General features: G+C 53.3%; 3 protein-coding genes across 9 annotated transcripts; all 3 read right to left on the bottom strand.

Moving 5' to 3' along the window:
- Positions 1-73: 73 nt before the first annotated feature.
- Positions 74-3,387, bottom strand: LOC138730471 (11-beta-hydroxysteroid dehydrogenase 1-like). Its single transcript, XM_069875674.1, has 6 exons — positions 3,169-3,387; positions 2,578-2,708; positions 1,981-2,092; positions 1,675-1,860; positions 1,083-1,226; positions 74-634 (listed from the first exon to the last, which is right to left on the bottom strand). The coding sequence occupies exons 1-6, from the start codon at positions 3,254-3,256 to the stop codon at positions 414-416; spliced, it is 882 nt and encodes a 293-aa protein (XP_069731775.1). The 5' UTR covers positions 3,257-3,387; the 3' UTR covers positions 74-413.
- A 1,388-nt stretch (positions 3,388-4,775) lies between these two features.
- LOC138730715 (11-beta-hydroxysteroid dehydrogenase 1-like) lies at positions 4,776-10,503 on the bottom strand. 7 transcript variants are annotated; one of them, XM_069876185.1, is made up of 7 exons: positions 10,179-10,321; positions 9,963-10,054; positions 9,257-9,387; positions 8,397-8,508; positions 7,634-7,819; positions 6,678-6,821; positions 4,776-5,134 (listed from the first exon to the last, which is right to left on the bottom strand). In XM_069876185.1, the coding sequence occupies exons 2-7, from the start codon at positions 10,048-10,050 to the stop codon at positions 4,932-4,934; spliced, it is 864 nt and encodes a 287-aa protein (XP_069732286.1). In that variant the 5' UTR covers positions 10,051-10,054; positions 10,179-10,321; the 3' UTR covers positions 4,776-4,931. The 7 variants fall into 7 exon arrangements, with proteins under 7 accessions (XP_069732286.1, XP_069732285.1, XP_069732284.1 ...); XM_069876184.1 differs by having other exon boundaries at positions 9,963-10,503; XM_069876181.1 differs by lacking the exon at positions 4,776-5,134 and having other exon boundaries at positions 5,165-6,821; positions 10,179-10,503.
- A 4,429-nt stretch (positions 10,504-14,932) lies between these two features.
- G0S2 (G0/G1 switch 2) lies at positions 14,933-16,338 on the bottom strand. Its single transcript, XM_069876204.1, has 2 exons — positions 16,265-16,338; positions 14,933-15,570 (listed from the first exon to the last, which is right to left on the bottom strand). Exon 2 carries the CDS (start codon positions 15,523-15,525, stop codon positions 15,220-15,222), a length of 306 nt encoding a protein of 101 aa, XP_069732305.1. The 5' UTR covers positions 15,526-15,570; positions 16,265-16,338; the 3' UTR covers positions 14,933-15,219.
- Positions 16,339-19,004: the final 2,666 nt, after the last annotated feature.

Genomic DNA, 19,004 nt, shown 5'->3' on the forward strand with positions numbered 1-19,004 from the left:
AAGACCCTCTTGTTGTTTTGGGTGTTTGTGGTTCTTGGCCCCAAATCCTCATTCAGGGCTGTGGCCCCTGGTTGCTTCCCGCAGCACTCAGCACCGCAGGCTTGGGGCTTTCTATGGGGGAATGGTTTCTGCAACCTGAGCAGGAAACCTGCTGGTAAGCAGGACTCTAGCAGTGGGTTCTGCTGCCTGGAGCTCTTCTGAAGTGTTTCTTAGTCAGAAAAAGCCGGTTGTAAGAGTTTATTATGAAAAAGTACATTTTGATGCTGTGTGTTAAAGGCTCCTGGTGCATCCCCTCTCGGGGGGCCAGGGAAGTGCATGGGGTGGCAAGGAAAAGAGCACCCCAGTAGCCAGACCGACACCCAGATGCCTCCTGCCTGGGCCAAGGTGCTCTGGGATGCTTGCCACCATGGGGACTATGTTCTTCTGATGTTTTCCACATTGTAGCCGCTCATCATGAGGGAGTCAATGAAGTTGGGGGCAATGGCCCTGAGGAGGACCAGGCTGCCCACCTTCCAGGGTGGGTAGTAGAGCTCCCGCTGGCGCAGCGCCCCACTCTTGATGATCTCCAGTGCGCACTGTTCCTTAGGTGCTGGTGTGTCCTTTATGGCATGCGAGACCATTCGCACGGCGTTCTCTGGAGAGATGGGAGGACAGGGAGGGGAGAAGCTGTATTGGATGGAGGCACCACTGCAGTCACCACTGGCTCAGCTGGGGTGTCTGTAGCTTCCTCTGATGAACTGAAAAACTCTGGGGATCAGACCTGCTTAACAGGGCTCAGAACAGCTAAAATAAATTTATAGCCATGTCCTTCCCATTCCTTTCCATCTCTTGAGTGACCATGGGATGGAATCCCCACCTCCCCTGGGTTTGTTGCAAGAATAGCAGAGTCAAGTGCCTCTGGCCACGCTTTTTAAAGAGTTAGGGTCACATTTCCACCATCGCGCAGCCCCTGCATGATGTGTCCAGTGGTGGTGGCCAAGCAGGGTGCTGAGCAGCTTGGGGCCAGAGGGCTGGTGGTGAGAGTAGCTTGGCTCTGTTGGGAAATGCACCGATCCCTGGGGCCCCAGCGGTGCTGAGCTTACCTGTATTGATGTAGCCCAGGATGCAGAGTGTGATGGAGACGTTGACCTTCTCTATGATGAATTCATGTCGCAAGGAGCTGTAAAATCCATCTAAGGCAAACTTGGTTGCAGAATAGGGAGCGGTAAATGGGCTGCCAATTTTACCTGGATTAGAAACACAACATCAGGGTTCATGTACTGGGTGGACACCAAGCTGCATGTCTCTTCCTTCCTCTTGCCTTCCAAATACCTATGATATTGTGATTTAGGATGACTAAGAGAGCAGTCAAGGATGCTTGAGAGAAATAAACTGATGCAGGGATGTTTAGAATGTAACATACGGCACACAGTGGCATGAGTACCTTCAGTTCTGGGTGATACTGTTCTCGTATTCCTGCATAGCAAAAGAGTGTAATTTGTGGCGATGCACACAAAACCAACCTGTGGTGAGGTCCTGTCAGCTGCAGCACGTGCTGGTCATTAGTGGATGCCAAGAGACCAGCAGGATGGGTCATGGAATATAAATCCCCCAGAGGACTCGAATTGTGCATCCGGGATATAAATCACTTGCTGATCCTGGCTCCCGGTGGGGTGGCTCTCTTTGCGTGCTCACCTGCCACAGATGAAACCACCACGATGTTGCCCTCGCTCTCCTTCAGCATGGGCAGCGCAGATGCTGTCATTGCCACGAAGCTGAGGAAGTTGATCTCTAGGAGCTTCCGTACGTGATTAACATCCCCATTGAAGTAATTGAAGTAGCTTTCACCAAGGTGATTTAGGATGAGCATATCGAGGCCTCCTGGAAGCAGAGCATGCTTGCTGTTAGCAACCGGCAGCTGAAAACAAAGCACCTTCTTGGTGGCTGGAATAGCCCCAAAATGTGTTGAAGGGAGGAGGGGGCCAGGTCCCCACCACCTACCCCAGGTGTTCTCAGCCTCCTTTACTACCGTCTCGGCGAATGTGGTGTTCTCCATGGAGCCGCTCACGTAGTAGGCAGATGCAGCACCCAGCTCCAGGCACCGTGCCACAACCTGCGGCGACAGCGAGAGCTGTGTTGGCACTGGGACTCCCCACAGGTCCCCCCAGTTCCACAAAAGCAGTTGCTGTCTTGGGAAGGATGGACAGTGCGTCTCTCTGTCCTGCTGGGAACCCTTTGCCCTTCATGGGAGGAGTTAAAATATGGAATCTCTGAGCCAAATATTTAGTATTTATAAATAGGGATGTGATGTCTTAGTTTTGATTCTCTTGTATATGGGATGCAAATAGAGTTCAGTTGTCCCCAGTAGGACGACTCACAGCTGAAGGCTGCAGGGAAAGGAATGCTGTGCTGTTGGCACTGAAAATGCCATTTGTTGTGGTGGGAGGTGTCTGCTGGAAAGGGCTTGTGCTGGGGAAACACTGGGGTGGATCTGCAGGGTATCTGGCATCCTTGCGTGCTCAGTCTGGGGTGAAAGTCTGTGGGATTCTGGGTTGGGAATGTATTTTGCCAGCCCGGCAAGCTCTGCTTGCCATTTACTTTCTGCAGCTTGGCCTCGGTCCGTGCTGTGAGCAGGAGATGGGCCTCCATGCGTGCCAGGTGATAGGCCATCTGCTCCCCGATGCCACTGCTGGCTCCTGTCACGATCACCCGCTTCCCTCGGAGCATCTCTGGAGAGGAGGGTGTATAGCTCAGAGTTGGCACAGCCCACACCATCACCCCCCACCCTGTTACCGCATGATGGGAAATGTGTGCAAGGTTTGAGCTTTGTGTCCAGCCTGGTTGTGGAGTGGCTTTTGGAAATGGTCAGAGGATTAAATGAACATTTAATGAGTGGATAACTGAACATTTCCCAAGTAAATAATTTACTGAGATCACATACTTGAACTGAGTCTGCTGGGACACTCCACAATCCCGTGAGCTCTCCTGTGCGGCACAGAGTGCTGTGACCCCTTGCATCCAGGACTGCCTGTCCTCCCCTTCCAGCCCTCAGCACTCCTGCCTTTTGGCTTTTCTGGTTGTGCTTTCAGTCCCTTTAAACAGCCCCAGCTCTTCAGCATAGGCATGCGCTGCTGCTTGGGCAGCAGCCTTGCTGGTTGCGATTTAAAAGCATGCTTTTCAATGACTTACCTTCACTGAAATCCTTGGGTGCTGAATAGAAATAAAAGGCCAGCGCCAGTCCTAGCAAGGGGATGAAAACCTTCAGGAGCAGCCCCATCCTTCGGCAAAAGGACAGGCAGGAGTGGGTAAACTGTGGCTCTGACCGTGGGCAGGTGGCTGTGGGTTACAAATAGGGCTGGGAGTGAGCAGTTCTGAACTGGTTATCTTGCATGGGTTTGCTGGTATCTGCTGGACCTTTTCTTGGCTGTTCCTGTGATTTAGCAAACATTAACCCAAGGGAGAGTGTCACTTTGGACTTCAGGCTGTCCCTTTGCACCCATGCCCTGCCAGAAGTTTCAGGTGCGCTTTAGAGAGCGCTGAAAGGGCAGGCGTGGAAAAGCCTTTATCTAGAGAGAACAGGGCTGGCAGACATGGCTTTTAGACCCTTACCGGTGTGTCTGGCTTATTCTGTGCAACATCATTGATGTAACATGACTGGGTGGATCCGGTACCTAAAAACCTGCACTCTTGTGGAATCCACTGATTGCAAAAGGCAGTGATAGAGCCAAGTGGGTTAATAATAAAGATCTTCAGCTTTTACAAGCGTGTTATGTTGTTGTGCTGCTCAGCGTCTGCGGTGAATGTGTTGGCAAATGATTTTCTGAAAGTTGAAAGGGCAAAACCCTGCTCAGCGTGCACTGGTGTCTGTGGGCGATCTTGGGATAAGGGAAATGGAAATGCCAGCTCCTGTTTTTCTTTTAAAGTGAGGAACAAACTGAGCCTGGGCACTAATTTGGTGGGAAGGGTTTGGGGAGGTTTGGTGTTGCTTCATCCCTGCGCGGTTGTTGCTGGAGCAACTGGATCCACTGGGAGGTGTTCCTGCTTATGGCACTAGGTTGGAACTGGATGGGCTTTGAGGTCCCTTCCAAACCAAACCATTCCATGATTTTATGCTTCAAATAATAAAGGTGGAGTGTCCATGCTTGGAGGTGTTCAAAGAATGTGTGGCTGTTGCACTTTGGGATGTGGTTTAGTGGGCATGGTGAGGTTGTGTTGGTGGTTGGACTGGATGGGATGAGAAGACTTTTCATAGATTCATGGAATAGTTTGGGTTGGAAGGGACGTTAAAGATCATCCAGTCCCACCCCTGCCATGGGCAGGGACACCTCCCACTGGATCAGGGGCTCAATGCCCATCTGGGCACCCTGGGCCAGGGCCTCCCCACCCTCATGGTGAAGAAATTTCTCCTTATGTCCAGTCTAAATCTGCCCCTCTCCAGTTTATCCCCATTGCCCCTCGTCCTGTCACTCCAGACCTTTGTGAACAGCCCCTCTCCAGCTTTCTTGTAGCCCCTTCAGGTACTGGAAGGGCGCTATAAGGTCTCAGAGCCTTCTCTTCTCCAGGCTGGACAACCCCAACTCTCAGCCTGTCCTTGTACAGGAGACGCTCCAGCCCTTGGATCACTCCTGTACCTTAGAACCGCAGAATCATTAAGGTTGGAAAAGCTGGTACAGTGATTTAAGGATAATGGCAAGGATTCCACTTCCCTGTCAGTGCATCCGCGCCCCTTCTCGGGGGCGTTCGGTGCCGGTGAACGAGGGGACAAAACCCCCCTCAGGGCACACGGAACTGTCGGGTTAACGAGTTTTATTGAGTAAATTAGTTCACCGGGGCCGTTCCCCGCTTTGGGAAGGGCTCGGTCCTCCGCGCCTCGTCCCGGGCTCCGGGCTGGAGGAGCCGCTCGGAGGGCGCGGGGAGGTCGGTCCTTAAGGAGGGCGCTAATTACCGTCCCCCTAGAGGCGGTAGCGGCTGCGGACGAGGTAGTCGAGGAGGTCGGCGGCGCAGTCGCGGAGCAGCAGCGGGAGGCGGGTGGAGCCGTAGCGGTAGTAGAGCTCGCGGAGCCGCAGCGCGCCCGCCCGCACGATCTCCAGCGCGCACTCGGCCCGCGGCGCCGGCACCGACAGCAGCAGCCCCGCCGCCGCCCGCACCGCCCGCTCTGCGGGACCGGAGAGCGGCGTGGGGGACGGATCCGCGACCGGGGAGGGCGTCAGGGGGAAGGGGAGGATGCAGGATGCTCGGGGAGGGGGATCAAGGGGAAGGGGAGGATGCAGGATGCTCGGGGAGGGGGATCAAGGAGAAGGGGAGGATGCAGGATGCTCGGGGAGGGGATCGAGGAGAAGGGGAGGATGCAGGATGCTCGGGGAGGGGATCGAGGAGAAGGGGAGGATGCAGGATGCTCGGGGAGGGGATCAAGGAGAAGGGGAGGATGCAGGATGCTCGGGGAGGGGATCGAGGAGAAGAGGAAGATGCAGGATGCTCTGGGACGGGACGGGGTGAAGTGGGGGGGATGAAGGATGCTCGGGGAGGGGATCAAGGAGAAGGGGAGGATGCTCGAGGGGAGGGATGCAGGATGCTCGGGGAGGGGACGGTGGAGGGGGAAGATGCTTGGAGGGGGAGGATTAGGGAGAAGGGGAGGATGTTCCGGGAGGGGATCAAGGATAAGAGGAAGATGCAGGATGCTCTGGGACGGGACGGAGAGAAGGGGGGATCAAGGAGAAGGGGAGGATGCTCAAGGGAAGGGATGAAGGAGAAGGGGGAGGGATGCAGGATGCTCGGGGAGGGGATGGTGGAGGGGGAAGATGCTTGGAGGGGGAGGATTAAGGAGAAGGGGAGGATGCTCGGGGAGGGGATCAAGGATAAGGGGAGGGTGCAGGATGCTCGAGGAGGGGACGGAGAGAAGGGGTGGGGATGAAGGATGCTCCGGGAGGGGACGGGGAGGATGTTCGAAGGGGAGTGTGCTCGGGGAGGGCATGAAGGAGAAGGGAAGGATGCTTAGGGAAGGGGATGCAGGAGAAGGGGAGGATGCTCGGAGGGGAAGCTGCTCGAGCGGAGGGATGAAGGAGAAGGGGAGGATGCAGCATGCTCAGGGAGGGGATGGGGGATCCGATACCGAGGAGTCTCGGGGGGAGCGGGGGGCACTCATCACAAAGGAAAGAGGAGGATGCTCGAGCCGAAGTCGGGGGGCTGTGAGACCGATGGGGGCTTGGGGATGGGACGGGGGCTGCTCATCCTTGGGGAGGAGGGGAGGGAGGATGCTCGAGCGGGGTTGGGGGGCTCCTTCACCGAGGGGTCTTGAGTGGAGAGGGGGGCGCTCATGATGGGGGGGATGCTCGAGCTGGGGAGGAACCTCTCTTTGTCCGGGGGTCTTAAGTGTGTGTGTGGGCTCCCTGGCTGGGGGTCTGGAGCCGGGGGGAGGTGGTGTGCTTATCACGGAGGGCGAGGATGCTCCTTGGCTGGGGCAGGAGGTGTCTTGACCAGAGGAGGGCGCTCCTCGAGTGGGAAGGAGCTCCGGGAGACAAGCTTTTTCTGATGGAGGAGAAATGGGATCTCCCGGGGTAGCGTTTGGCACCCGCTCCTACCACCGCGGGGCTGGAGGAGAGCAGCAGCAGAGGTGAAGGAGGAGAGTGGTGGCAGAGGGGCTGGAAAGGTGGGATGAGAAGCTGGGAAGGAGATGATGAGGCCGATGAAACGACACTCACCGGTATCGATGAAACCGAGGATGCAGAGGGTGATGGAAACATTAACTTTCTGCATGGCGAATTCCTGCCTCAGGGAGCTGAAAAATCCGTCCAAGGCAAACTTAGTTGCAGAGTAGGGAACCGTAAAGGGAAACCCGACTTTACCTGGACACAGAGTGAAGTTATGTTAAAGCCTTTCTGCCTAAGCCTCTGTTGTGCCCTGCATCAGATCAAGTTCTGTGCCCGCAGGGAGTTTACTGGTGGTGAAATGTCATGCTGGCATCTGCACAGCAGCATCACACCTATCCCTGCCAGCTTCCCTGTCTCATGTCTGTGCTCAGGGTGTGCGTGGGAACTGGGAAATCCTCGGAGGGGAGGAATGAAGTGGAGTTTAAGCTCTTGTCTCTGGCTGCTGAGCTGACGACCAGCAGACTTAACTACCGTGCTGGCTAGGAGCAGGGACATCTGCAAGTGGTGCAGTGCCCTGAGTTAACAGGAATCCATTAGAACAGTCATGATTTTGTGAACAAAGTCAATCAATAACTCACTCCACAGCTGTCAGTAGGAACTTGACCTACCAAAGTGAGATGAACGGTTGAAGAACGGATGCAGAGAGAAATTGGGGTTGGGCTGGATGACCTGCAAAGGTGTCTTCCAACCCAGAGCATTGTATTCTATGAAATTATTACATTTCTACTTGTCTCCATAAAACCAGGGGTATATGAGCTCTGCTGCTCTCATAAGCCTGACACCGGGGTGTGGAGTGTAATTACAAGGATGGTTGAAAAGCGAGCTGGGATGATTTGGTTTCCTCAGAGGGCAAATTTCATTGAGAAAATACAAAAGCATCTGGATCTGGGGATTTTTTAAAGTGCATTAAACAGTTATGACTCCTTTAGGATGCCTGGTTTCTCTGTAAATAGGCCCACGGTGCCTTTTGACTGAATCCCATGTCGCCTGCTTGCCTCCCTGCTCACCTGCCATGGATGAAACCACCACGATGCTGCCCTCGCTCTCCTTGAGCATGGGCAGGGCAGATGTGGTCATGGCCACGTAGCTGAGGAAGTTGATCTCCAGAAGCTTCCGTACGTGTTCAACATCCCCATTATAATAACCAAAGTACGATGCGCCAACATGGTTAAGAATCAGCATGTCGAGGCCTCCTGCAAGAGAGGAGCAGACGTTAGTGCCTGGAGGGGGCTGCAACCAGCAGAGCAAATGTCAACAAAAGAAATTGGGTTTTTGGGTCGGGGCTGCCACCCATCATCTCTGAACCAGGGATATAGTCAGGATGGGGGCTGCCAGTGACAATGTTGTTGTGCTTTTTGTTTTCTCTGGTTTGAAATGCAAGTACCATGGCACAGGGGAGATCACCCTTGAGTTCTCTGTGGGTGCAGGGCAGGCGAGCTGAAACATTGCGTTTCCACAGCCGTGACCCATGGCTGCAATAGCAAGGCTGCTGCTGGCCTGATAGCGCTTCTGACCACAGTAGCCGGGGGTGATGAAATCTGAGATTGTGGTACTGGGACAGGATGCCCTGAGGACACAGAGCTGAAATGGTGAATGTGGTTCAGTTTGAGCAGGCAGAGGAGTGGGATGGCAGAGGGCAGATGTAGGGAACAACCTCTCCCACCTCCCCCCGTCTCCATCTCTTTTAGTGGACACATAGCAGAAAGCAGCATGGCCAAGGCGAGGTGCAGTGTTCTGCTGTCCTTTGTGGAGAGCAGGCTCTGAACGTACCCAGCAAGGTCCCTGCCTCCTTCACCACGCGGTCGGCGAAGGCCATGTCCTCCATGGTGCCGCTGATGTACCGTGCGGAGGCTGCTCCCAGCTCCCGGCACCGCTCTGCCACCTGCATACACACACCATGTGTCAGAGAGCCCTTTCCCTGCCCTGGGGAGCCTGGTGTCTTAGGAAAAGAGTGCTCCGTGTGCTGTGTCCCTGCCTGAAAACAGTGGTTTGGAGCTTCAGGAGTATGTTTGGGGCCTTTTAAGCTTGAAAGGGAGCCTGAAAAGTTATTCCTTTGGTGAATGTGTTGCCCACAGAACCTTTCAGGTAGAAAAAGTCCTTTAAGATCACAGAGTCCAACCATAAACCCAACACTGCACACTCCACCACTGAACCACGTCCCTAAGCAGTATGTATCTAGGGCTCTTAAATCCCTCCCATGATGGGCTCTCCATCACTGCCCCGGGAAGCTGGTGCCAGTGCTCGACAACACTTTTGGGGAAAGAATTTTTCCTAATGTCCAATCTAACCCTCCCCTGGTGCAGCTTGAGGATGTGCAGCAGGAGCTTGCCTATCACTGCAGTGGAATGCGGGTGCGCGTGTGGACTGGGATGTGTGTACACAACTCTAAGTTCAAATCCATCCTCTGTGCCGCACAGGGTGCGTGTCCTCCCAGGAGAGGGGTTTCTGCGCGTGCAGAAGCCTCGGGCAGCGCAGGTTTGTGTACCTGGCACTGGAACTGTGCCTGTAGGGTATTTGCGCTGTGGCAATCGCACGTTTGTGCGTGTACCTGTGGGGTGAGATTGGCCTTTGTGTGTTTGTGCATGTGCTGCTACCCCTGCCCGTGTGTGAGCGCTCAGCTTGCCATTTACTTGGTGCAGCTTGGCCTCTGTCCGCGCTGTGATCACAACGTGGGCTCCCATCCGCGCCAGGTGATACGCCATCTGCTCGCCGATCCCAGTGCTCGCCCCGGTGACGATCACCCGCTTCCCTTTCAGCATCTCTGGGGACCAAGGCATGGGGCTTTCATTTATCCAAACCCTATTTAAAAATCCAATCCCCTGGCGTCCCTGAAAGGGAGCAGTTAGCTGGGAGCCAAGCAAGCCTGCAAGTGCAGAGCGTCCGGCACCAGGACATTCTTCCATCTACTGAAAAAGCTGCTCTGGGAAGCGGCTGCAGCTCCTCTCCAGAGCCAGTGACACAGCAACAGCACAGGACTCTTGGTCAGGGTATAAATTATAAACAGCCCAGCTATTCTGCATTAAAAATCATCCCCTCTGTGCATGCATCAAAATATAACAATTTCAAGTCATATTTCTGAACTCTTTTGTTGCACACTGGAAAAGGGAGCATTCAGAGCCCTCTCCATCTCAGACTCCAGCCTCTCCTCCTTCCTTAGGAACTATTCCTGCGTATTAATTGCTTGTTAGATTTCAAATCTTTGTTAAAACAACTTCCCTGTATCAGCCACCACCCAAAGGCTCAGACTGGTCCAAGCTCTGTCCAGTTTCTGTGCAAAATACACAAATGTGGCTTTTAATATTTCTCCTTAAAGACAAATATGCTTTTAATACTCACCCGGCTTGAAGTTTTCCCTTGCAGAGTAGAACCAGAAGGCCAAAACCAATCCCAAGAAGGGCATCACAGTCTTTTGCCACCGACCCATCCCACTGTGGAGCTGGGAAATAAAACATGAAAGAGAAGGGAAGGGGAAAGAAAAACCCCTCTGTGGGGCTGCTCCAGAGGGAAAAACCCCTCAGCAGGGCTGCTCCAGCGATGCCAATCCTTTAAAACCTGTTAGTGAAGTAACTGCGCTTCCACAGCACTGGAAAAATCACGGTGGATGGAGAAGGGAAGCGAAACCCTTTAATTTGCTCTGTGCCGGAGCTGGCAGACCCAACCTCTCCAAGGGTGCTGTTTGAGTTCTGCCGGGGCTCTTTTCATATTTCCTGTCCTACGTTAAAATGCAGAATTTTGCACAACACCCTAGAAGAGGTGTGTCTTTGCTGAGCAGCATCAAGTTTCACTGCGAGTGCATCAGAGGCAGCCTAGTGCAGGTGGTTAAACTGTCTTTTACTCCCGCTGGCACCGTACGCAGATGCGTGCGGAGATGCGGCCATGGGTACAGTTGCTGATGGAAGCCCTGGTGGTGGGGCAGGCACCGGGGGAGCAAGTGGGTGCTGGGGGGGATGTGCAGTGGAGGTTCTCTGCCCCCTGGGGCATCACTGCTCCATGCTCTGAGGTTGCTGCATGGCCCTGCGATGCTGACAGGCTGAGAGTTGGGTTTGTTCAGCCTGGAGAGGAGAAAGCTCCAGGGAGACCTTATAGCGACCTTCCAGTACCTGAAGGGGCTACAAGAAAGCTGGAGAGGGGCTATTCACAAAGGTTTGGAGTGACAGGATGAGGGGCAATGGGGATAAACTGGAGAGGGGCAGATTTAGACTGGACATAAGGAGAAATTTCTTCACCATGAGGGTGGGGAGGCCCTGGCCCAGGTTGCCCAGAGCAGGGGTGGCTGCCCCATCCCTGGAGGGGTTCAAGGCCAGGTTGGATGGGGGTTGGAGCCCCTGATCCAGTGGGAGGTGTCCCTGCCCCATAGCAAGATGTTGGAACCGGATGGTCTTTGAGGTCCCTTCCTACCCAAACCATTCTGCAATTCTTTTCCAACCTCAGTGACTACTGTCTGATTTATGTGGGCGCAATGCCGTGGTTGTCCCTCTCGGACCCCTCCACTATAACCAGCCAGAAAGTTTTGTTTAAAGAAAACCTTTTCCCTATTGCAGCTTTAAAATAAAGGTTATTCAGTTTAGGGGACTGGTGGGGCTGTGGAGCTTTCTAGCCTTACTTCTGCTTTATTGATTATTGCTTTTGTCGTTATCCTTCAGTCTCAACTTTCTCTCTGATAAGAAGCACTTGACCCACACAGATAACACCATGACAGTCATTCTGCCTTTTCCTGCCTCCCTTTGCTTTGAACTTGGGTCGTGATCATGGGGCAACCATTTCATTCTGTGGCTTCAACAAAAATTGACCTCATTTAACCTTTCCATGGCTGTGATCTTGTCTGTGTTGCTGGCAGGGAGAGAGGCTCTTAGGATATGGCTTTAAAGCGATAACTACCAACCTTTGTGCACCATCTACAAGCGTGTCAGGAGGGTGTCGTGCTCTTTGCTCTGTGTTGGCACGGGGGGACGTGGGGCTGGTGGGTACAGAGCCCAGCGTGGCGCTTGCCTTGCTGGTGCCTTGTTTAATTGCACTTGTTTGGGGATTTCATGTGAAGCAAAAGAGCTGATAATAAAGGACTGAAATACTGAATATTTTGGACATAAATAAAGGTTTTATGAAGGGAAACTTGGGTCTGTGCCCTTTTGGGTGTCCTGTGTGGGAATGAAGCAGGGGGGGTTGCTGGTGTGGTCCCTGGGAAGGCTGGGGCTGTGGTGGCAGCAGGAGCTGCTGGCTCTCTCTGTGTTTTGCTGCTGGCGTGGGTTTGCTCTTGGCTGTCTGTCACCCTTCCAGGGCACTGCCGCTCCTCACTCCTACTTGCAGCTTTTTCTGGGTTTGTTTTGCTGAATGCAACTTAAGAACTTGTTTTTAACCTTTCCCCGGAGGCAGGGAGCCGAGGGGAGGGAAAGGAAGGAAGAGGCAGCTATGGAGATGTGTTTTCTGATCTCTGCTGGTCCTGGCCCTGCTGCTGCTAATTGGCAGAGAGGAATCCTCTGCTGTTCCCAGCCCGATGAGGGAGCCCTGGGGCCAAGGGGGAGCAACCTGTTGTTTCTGGAATGGCTTCACCCAAGTTATCCTGGAGGTATCTCCCCGCTGCAGGTCGCTTCTCTATGGCTCGTCTGCTTGAGGCTGTGCGTTTCAAGGGATGATGCTCGATGCTGGGCTGACTGCTCTGCAGTTCTGCATTTAGAGCCAACTGGAGCTCACTTGGAAGACAGAAACACGTGAAGGGAATTCGTTGGGGTAGCAGAGCAGCCGAGGGGAGCTGCAGGAGAGCCCCTGCCTGCAGCCGGGTGCTGCTGGAGGAGGTGGCGCTGGGGCTTGGGCAGGTTACTATGTGCAACTCAGGGACTCAAAAGCACTTGGCAGGAATTGGGACACCACTTCTTTATCTCTTTTGAGTGATACTTGGCTTTTTTCAACCCTATTACCAAACCATTGTTAAATGCAGAGGATGTTTCTTCCTCCCCCCCTGCTTTCCTTTATCACGTGGACTTGAAGTCATTACTTCTGCTTCCAGCATACTTTACCATGAACATGGATCTGATTTCTTTCTTTACTGTAGGGATATCACTGTTTGAAAGGGCTGCTCTCAGTTAGACTCCCATTAGGCTGGCGTGTGTGTAAACACGATGCTATTGAGCTGTGACAGATGTGAGTGTGTTTCGGCACAGCTGCCTCACCGTGGCCCCCGGGCAGTGCTGACACCCAGCAAACACCATCGCTGTCACGGCTGCACCGCTCCAGGCAAATGTGCTCTTGGGTACCAGGGGAGGCTTGAGATGATTGCGGGACTGGGTTTGGGTTGACACTGTATTTCTACTCACTGTTTTGGAGAAAATACTGTGATATTTAAGCCATTTCAAAGCACTGAGTTTATTTTTTTCCCTGTGTGCCTGATTTGGGAATTCCTGCCTGGATATTTGATTGTTGGTACAGTGGCTGCTTTGAGTCTTGACTGCTCTCCGTGTTCCCAGTGCCCTTGGTGTTGGGTAGCAGAGGCTGATATTCTTATCTGGGCCCCTGATTTTACCCTCGCAGCTCTTGAAACACCCAGAGCCCAACCTGCAAATAGCAAGTGAGGACTCTCCAAAGATGTTTGGCTCATGTCCTTGTGAGGGAGGGCTGCTGGGTTTCAGGTGGCCTACAGCTCTGTATGATGAAAGCCTGGACAAAAGCTCCAAGCTGAAATAAGATCTTAGAGGAGGTGCTGCAGGATGGGTTCAGGCAAATACTCACCAGATCTCCTGCTAGCTGTGGGTTTCCTGAGTATTTAATGAACAAGGGAAATGTCACATTTACAGGTTAAACTGGATCATAGATATGTGGAATGGTTTGGGTTGGAAGAGACCTCAAAGCCCATCCAATCCCAACCCCCAGCCATGGGCAGGGACACCTCCCACTGCATCAGGGGCTCCAAGCCCCATCCAGCCTGGCCTTGAACCCCTCTATAGGGATGGGGGAGCCTTTGGATCATTAATATGTGTGAATTCATGGCTCTGCAGAGAGCCAGTCCTGTCTAACATCAGTGCAATCCACTGTGGATGTGGCAACGCGTAGGCTGGACCTCTTGGACTGACCTTTCAGGTTAAAGATGCGGGAGGTGGTGACCTCTGAGCTCGCAATGCGTCAGGAGGCTGGAGATCGCCTTCAGCAGGGCACGGTGACACCGAGTTGGCTCCAGGGCTGCCGGCGCAGCGTGGTGCTTTAGCTGTCTAATCCCGTTAGTTGTCCTAGCAGGAGCTATTTTGATTGTTCCACAAACCTCTTTGCTTTAAGCTCCTAAACTCCCCGGATAACTGGAGAGGAGGTGTGGGCAGCAGGGTGCCAGCACGGTGCGAGGCAGCATCTCACCTGGTGTGAAGATGAACCTGATGTCCAAACCCAGAAGTGGTGGAGGTCAGCACAGATGGACTTGCAAGCTGAGCTTGTTTTAGTCTTAAACAGACGGCAGCATGCCGCTGGTACGTCTCCCAGCTGCGGTACAAGGTGTTTAGCAGCGTCTTCCCACTGCCCTCTCTTTGCCATTGAACAGACAAAGAGGGATTTTTCTAGTTGTGGCTCTTGAGCTGACAAAGAGGGATTTTCTGCCCCAGTCACAGCTGCCAGGGACTATTTCCCTTCCTTTCCCTCAGGATCTTCCAGCGGTGGCTGACTTGGAGGGTTTAGGCTACAGATTATTACTCAACCCAGGCAAGGTTTTTAAAGAGGTGAAAGTCCTTTAGTGGGGCAGGCATTGCCCTGGAGTTTTGATCCCTCTTTCCACACCCTCCAGGCTGGCCATGCCATCGTGTCTCTCCATGCTTCAGTCTTTCCATCTGTGACACCCTTGTAATACTGGAAGTTGGTTTTATCCTATGTAATTAGGTGCCTGCAATGGGTTCGTGAAAGGTCCTAGGAAAGGCAGAAGATTGCCTTTAAAGCTTTTCTAGCTGTGCAGCCTCTGTAGCCGGTAAAAGGATTGCCAGGGGTTGGACAGGGTTTTATTTAAACAGTTCTGGGCACATGAGGCTGTGTCAGAGGTGTGAGTCTGTGTCATTAAACCCAGATAACCCAGGAAGGTACAACCCCCGCCTCCAGCTCAGGGCATGTGTCTGTCATCCTGTGAGACAAATGCCACCTGCTGCCCCCATCCCAGATGTCCCAGTTTGGAGGGGAGCAGCTGCTGGAGGTACAGAAGGGTTGCTGCCTTGGTCCCAGAGCAGCTTCACCACCCTCAACTGTTCCCTGGGACCCCCTTGCTACCCCTGGGAGGACCCAGAGCACGAGCACTTGCAAATCTGTAAGAGATGGGTGTGAAACAAATGCAGCTTGGAAAGCACCAGTACCATATAAAACATTTATTGATTTTGCAAAATGTTGTAAAATGCGTCTGTAATAAAAATAAGAAACCATGCTGTGCGTCGTGCACATTTTTATACCAACAAAAGGTATTTTTTCCCCACTGCTGCACAGCAGCAAATATAACCATACACTTCTTTCAAGTCTTGCCCTTGCGGTCTCCTTCTTCAGCCAACCTTTCTCTCTTGCTGGAACCACCACCAGGTACGATAGGACAGCAGAGTCTCTTGTGCTTGGTTGCTGGGCAGGCAGCTCTCCGGGCGCAGGGCTCTTAGGAAGCGTGTTGTCTGGTCACAAGGGCCCTCTGAATCGCCACTGCCTTCTTGCTCTTTTCCAAGATCAAATCCTCCTGTTTCTGAGGCAGCGCTTGCTCTCGTGCTGGGGCAGGTTTGTTCTGCTCCTCCTCTTCTAGCCTCCCTTCGGAGGAGAAGGGACTGCACACTGTCTCCACCAGACCAATAACCACGCTGAAGAACGCCAGCACACTGCCCAGCATGTACAGCTTGACCATTTTTCTGTTGGGCTTCTGGCTGAGCATCTCTTTGGCGAAGGGGATCAGCTCGTGCATGGTTTCCATTTTTGTCTGTCTGTTTGTTTTCAGCAGATTTGGAAGGTGTCAGCTCTACAGGAGAAGAGAGAGGGAGAGGTACATTAGTTAAATCCAGCAGCTTTCTTCTCTAGGGATCAGAGCCCCCTACACAGGTCAACCTTTCTGCGGACCCCTGCTTTAAGTAGGGATTTTGGATTTTTGCAAGAGGATCCCTTCAGGAAAACACATCCACCCTGTCACCCCAGTGCTTGAGCAGCTAAAGAGCAGCGGTGCAGGGGGTGAATCCAACCAGACCCTCCAGAGTGTAGGGAGGGAGTAAGGAGGGAATCCAGTTGGGCTCCCAACACCATGCCTTGGATTTTGTGCAGCATCCCCTGCATCCGACCCATCACATCCCTCTGTCCCCCTTGCGCATCCCTGCATCCCTCTGTCCCCCTTGCTCATCCCTGCATCCCACCCATCACATCCCTCTGTCCCCCTTGTGCATCACTGCATCCCTCTGTCCCCCTTGCGCATCCCTGCATCCCACCCATCACATCCCTCTGTCCCCCTTGCGCATCCCTGCATCCCTCTGTCCCCCTTGCTCATCCCTGCATCCCACCCATCACATCCCTCTGTCCCCCTTGCGCATCCCTGCATCCCACCCATCACATCCCTCTGTCCCCCTTGCGCATCCCTGCATCCCACCCATCGCATCCCTCGCCCAGAGGCAGCAGCATCCCGTTGCACCCCCGTCCTCCTGCATCCCACCCATCGCATTCGTTACCAGAGGCGGCTGCTGCGGGGCAGGGGAGAGGGCGGTGAGCGCTGCTGGCTGGGCTGCGTTGGGCTCTCCTCGGCTCTGCCCGGCTCGGCTGCCCGCTGCCCTCCGCTGCCTCCTTTTATCGGTGGAGGGAGGGAGGTGGGGATGCTCCCAGCACGCCTCCAGCACGGGCCGCCCCCAGCGCTTGGCACCTCCCCCTCTTAATCCCTCCAGGCTAAAGAGAAAAAATACACTCCACCACCCCCCCCCCCCCTTTTTTTTTTTAAACTTTTTTTTATTTACAAAGTTGTTCGTGTTCTCCCTCCCCCCGCCCCGAGAAAGAATAAATCATCCTGAAAGCCTGGTTCGCAGCCAGAGATCCGATGTATGACTTGGAACGCAGCTCCCTGGCTGCTCCTATTAGGAATGTTTAATATTTCACTTTAGCTGAATAAAATAGCTTTAGTCAGAGCAAGTCCTTGGGCAGGAGGGTCTGTGTCCATAGCTTGTAAAACACTGCAGTGTTGGGGTCTCAGGCTTGCATTTGGGCACAGTCCAGTTCATCAAATCCAATGTTTTCCCCTTGCTGCCCTTTCTTGTAGTGAAGGGATTAAAAAGAAGTTTCAGTGGAGCAGGGCATAGGTGTTACCCGGGATAAGGTGTGCAGAGGCTTCCAAAAGGGTTCTGTAGGTGGTTAATGGCTGATGAATGTGTGATAGTTGTGATTTCTTGGAAATAAGAATGACTGGAAAGTCCTAAATTAGTAAAAGTTCCAAGCAACCTGTGAAAACCCCGTTCTTTGCTTTTCCTACACTCCATGCGGAAACTTTCGAGCACCCTGTGGTGTCGCTCCTTGTGACTCGGGGAAAGGGCGGTTTATTTCCTTCTTGGGGCAAAGCGGAAGGCGGTGCGGTCACACTTCTCTGGCTCACTGCCTGAGAGCCTCGCACCAGCCTCGGACAGCGGATTGCATCGCCTGCATCCATCGCCTGCATCCACGCTGCCTCCATCCCGCATGGACACTGCTCTGGCCGGGAGAACTCCATGCGTCTCGGCCACCGCTGACTTTAGAGGAGCAGCTAAAGCCCTGAGAAGTTGTTGGGATTTGCAACTTCTCATTTCACAGAACAGATGATGTGTCAGGGCAGATTTCTCATCTGATCCTTATGATGGGAATCTCTCTGCCAGGGCAGCGTATAGAAATTACAGTCTGGCGTGGGTTCATGCGATAGCGGCGCTTTCAAGGGGCTCTTGATGTGTATGTGGAAAGAGCAAAGGCTCAGAAGGAGCCTTGGCGAATGATGCTGCAAAGGAGGCTGCTGCCTGGTGAATCTCCAGGCTGAATACCCTGGAGGGGCACCCAGGGGTGTTCTAACGCTGGCGAGGTGCAGCCCACAAAGCTGGAGCTAAACGGGGCTTGTCCTCAAACAGGAAAAGGGGGTTCTCCTACTCCCTGCCCCAGCTTATGGAAAGGAGGGATGGCAGCATAGGGAATGAGGATTCGATGCACCTGAGCTGGGTTTTATCTCAGCCCAGCCGGGAGAAACTTCTCTGTGACTTGAAAAGCTTGTGATGTGAATACCTGGTGCTGTTTCCCTAAGGCTAAGCACTGTTTCTGTCCCCAAGTGTGGGACACGGGCGGAAGAGAGCTCTGAGCAATGTAGGAACCTTTAGAGCATGTGTGAGTTAGCCAGGTCCCTTTTTTTCCTGTTCTTAAATACCTTCCCTTTGGAAAAACTACCCTAGCACCCAAATTCTGCCACTGAACTGACTCCGGAGGGTTCAACTGGATGGTCTTTAAGGTCCCTTCCAAAGCAAACCATTCCCTGATTCTATAAATAAAACCAGCCTGAAGCCTGGGGTCGCAATTCCAAACTCTTGTTTCCAACCCTTGTTTCTTGCCGTCTTCCTCCCCTCTTCCCCTGCTCTCCTTGAGCCCCACGTGCTGCTCGGCTCCCTGAGCATGGACAGTGTCCATCCTGCCTCACCAAGGGCCGTGCTGCTTGAATATGTTGGTTTGGGGTTTTCCCCTCTCCCTGCTGAGTGCGTGCTCGGCGTGTGTGGAGCAGTGAGTCACCCCTTGCTCCTCACATCCCGCACGTCCAGGGAGTTTTTTCCCCCCCGCAGCGCCCGGGTGGGAGGGCGTTCACAGCAAAGAAAACTCTGCCAGTGAAAACTTGGGGTTTTATGCAAGTTTTGAATGTGCTTAGGAAATTGTATTGCAAGACTGGCTGTAAAAGTTGCTAAAGACTTGTCTATCCCTCCTCAGCGTCTGGGTTTTTGTCTTGAAATAAAAGGTCCTTATCTTCTCTGCCAACTTGGCAGCAAAGGTTGCAGCCGATTCCTGCATTCGAGCTGTGTTTTTCTCTTCTGTGGGGCTTTGAAAAAGGACCGTTGAGGAGAAGATAGCGGGAGGAGACAGCAGTTAGACAGGGGAAAGTTCAAGGGCACGGTACCTCTGGCCAGGGCTGGTGTTGGCTCCTGGTGATCCATCCTTCCAGCCCTTGGGGATGAGGAGCCGTGCGAGCTGGGCCCTGCACAAACACCCGAAAAGCAAAGGTCAGTCTGAAGAGTTGGAATCGTGACCTTTTGCCTACAAAAAGGTTTCTTTTTTTTTGAGGCAGGGTTTTCTTTGCCTCCTGACCCTTATGTTTGAAAGTGTCTTTTCCTACCTGCAGGCTAGGAAGGGTATTTATTATTCCATAAATAGAGATGGAGATGCCTGTGTGATCCCAACATACTGAGAGCTGTAGGGAGAGTACAG

Source organism: Phaenicophaeus curvirostris, chromosome 24, assembly GCF_032191515.1.
Source record: "Phaenicophaeus curvirostris isolate KB17595 chromosome 24, BPBGC_Pcur_1.0, whole genome shotgun sequence".
NCBI lineage: Eukaryota > Metazoa > Chordata > Aves > Cuculiformes > Cuculidae > Phaenicophaeus > Phaenicophaeus curvirostris.

Excerpts from the sequence above, each read along its gene's own strand:
- LOC138730471 (XM_069875674.1), bottom strand. The coding sequence starts at position 3,256 with ATGGGGCTGCTCCTGAAGGTTTTCATCCCCTTGCTAGGACTGGCGCTG. Across the intron at positions 2,093-2,577 it reads CCGAGGCCAAGCTGCAGAAA|GTTGTGGCACGGTGCCTGGA; the intron begins GTAAATGGCAAG and ends CTGTCGCCGCAG. Across the intron at positions 1,861-1,980 it reads GGAGGCTGAGAACACCTGGG|GAGGCCTCGATATGCTCATC; the intron begins GTAGGTGGTGGG and ends CTCTGCTTCCAG.
- LOC138730715 (XM_069876178.1), bottom strand. The coding sequence starts at position 9,529 with ATGGAAGAATGTCCTGGTGCCGGACGCTCTGCACTTGCAGGCTTGCTT. Across the intron at positions 8,509-9,256 it reads CAGAGGCCAAGCTGCACCAA|GTGGCAGAGCGGTGCCGGGA; the intron begins GTAAATGGCAAG and ends GTGTGTATGCAG. Across the intron at positions 7,820-8,396 it reads GGAGGCAGGGACCTTGCTGG|GAGGCCTCGACATGCTGATT; the intron begins GTACGTTCAGAG and ends CCTCTCTTGCAG.
- G0S2 (XM_069876204.1), bottom strand. The coding sequence starts at position 15,525 with ATGGAAACCATGCACGAGCTGATCCCCTTCGCCAAAGAGATGCTCAGC.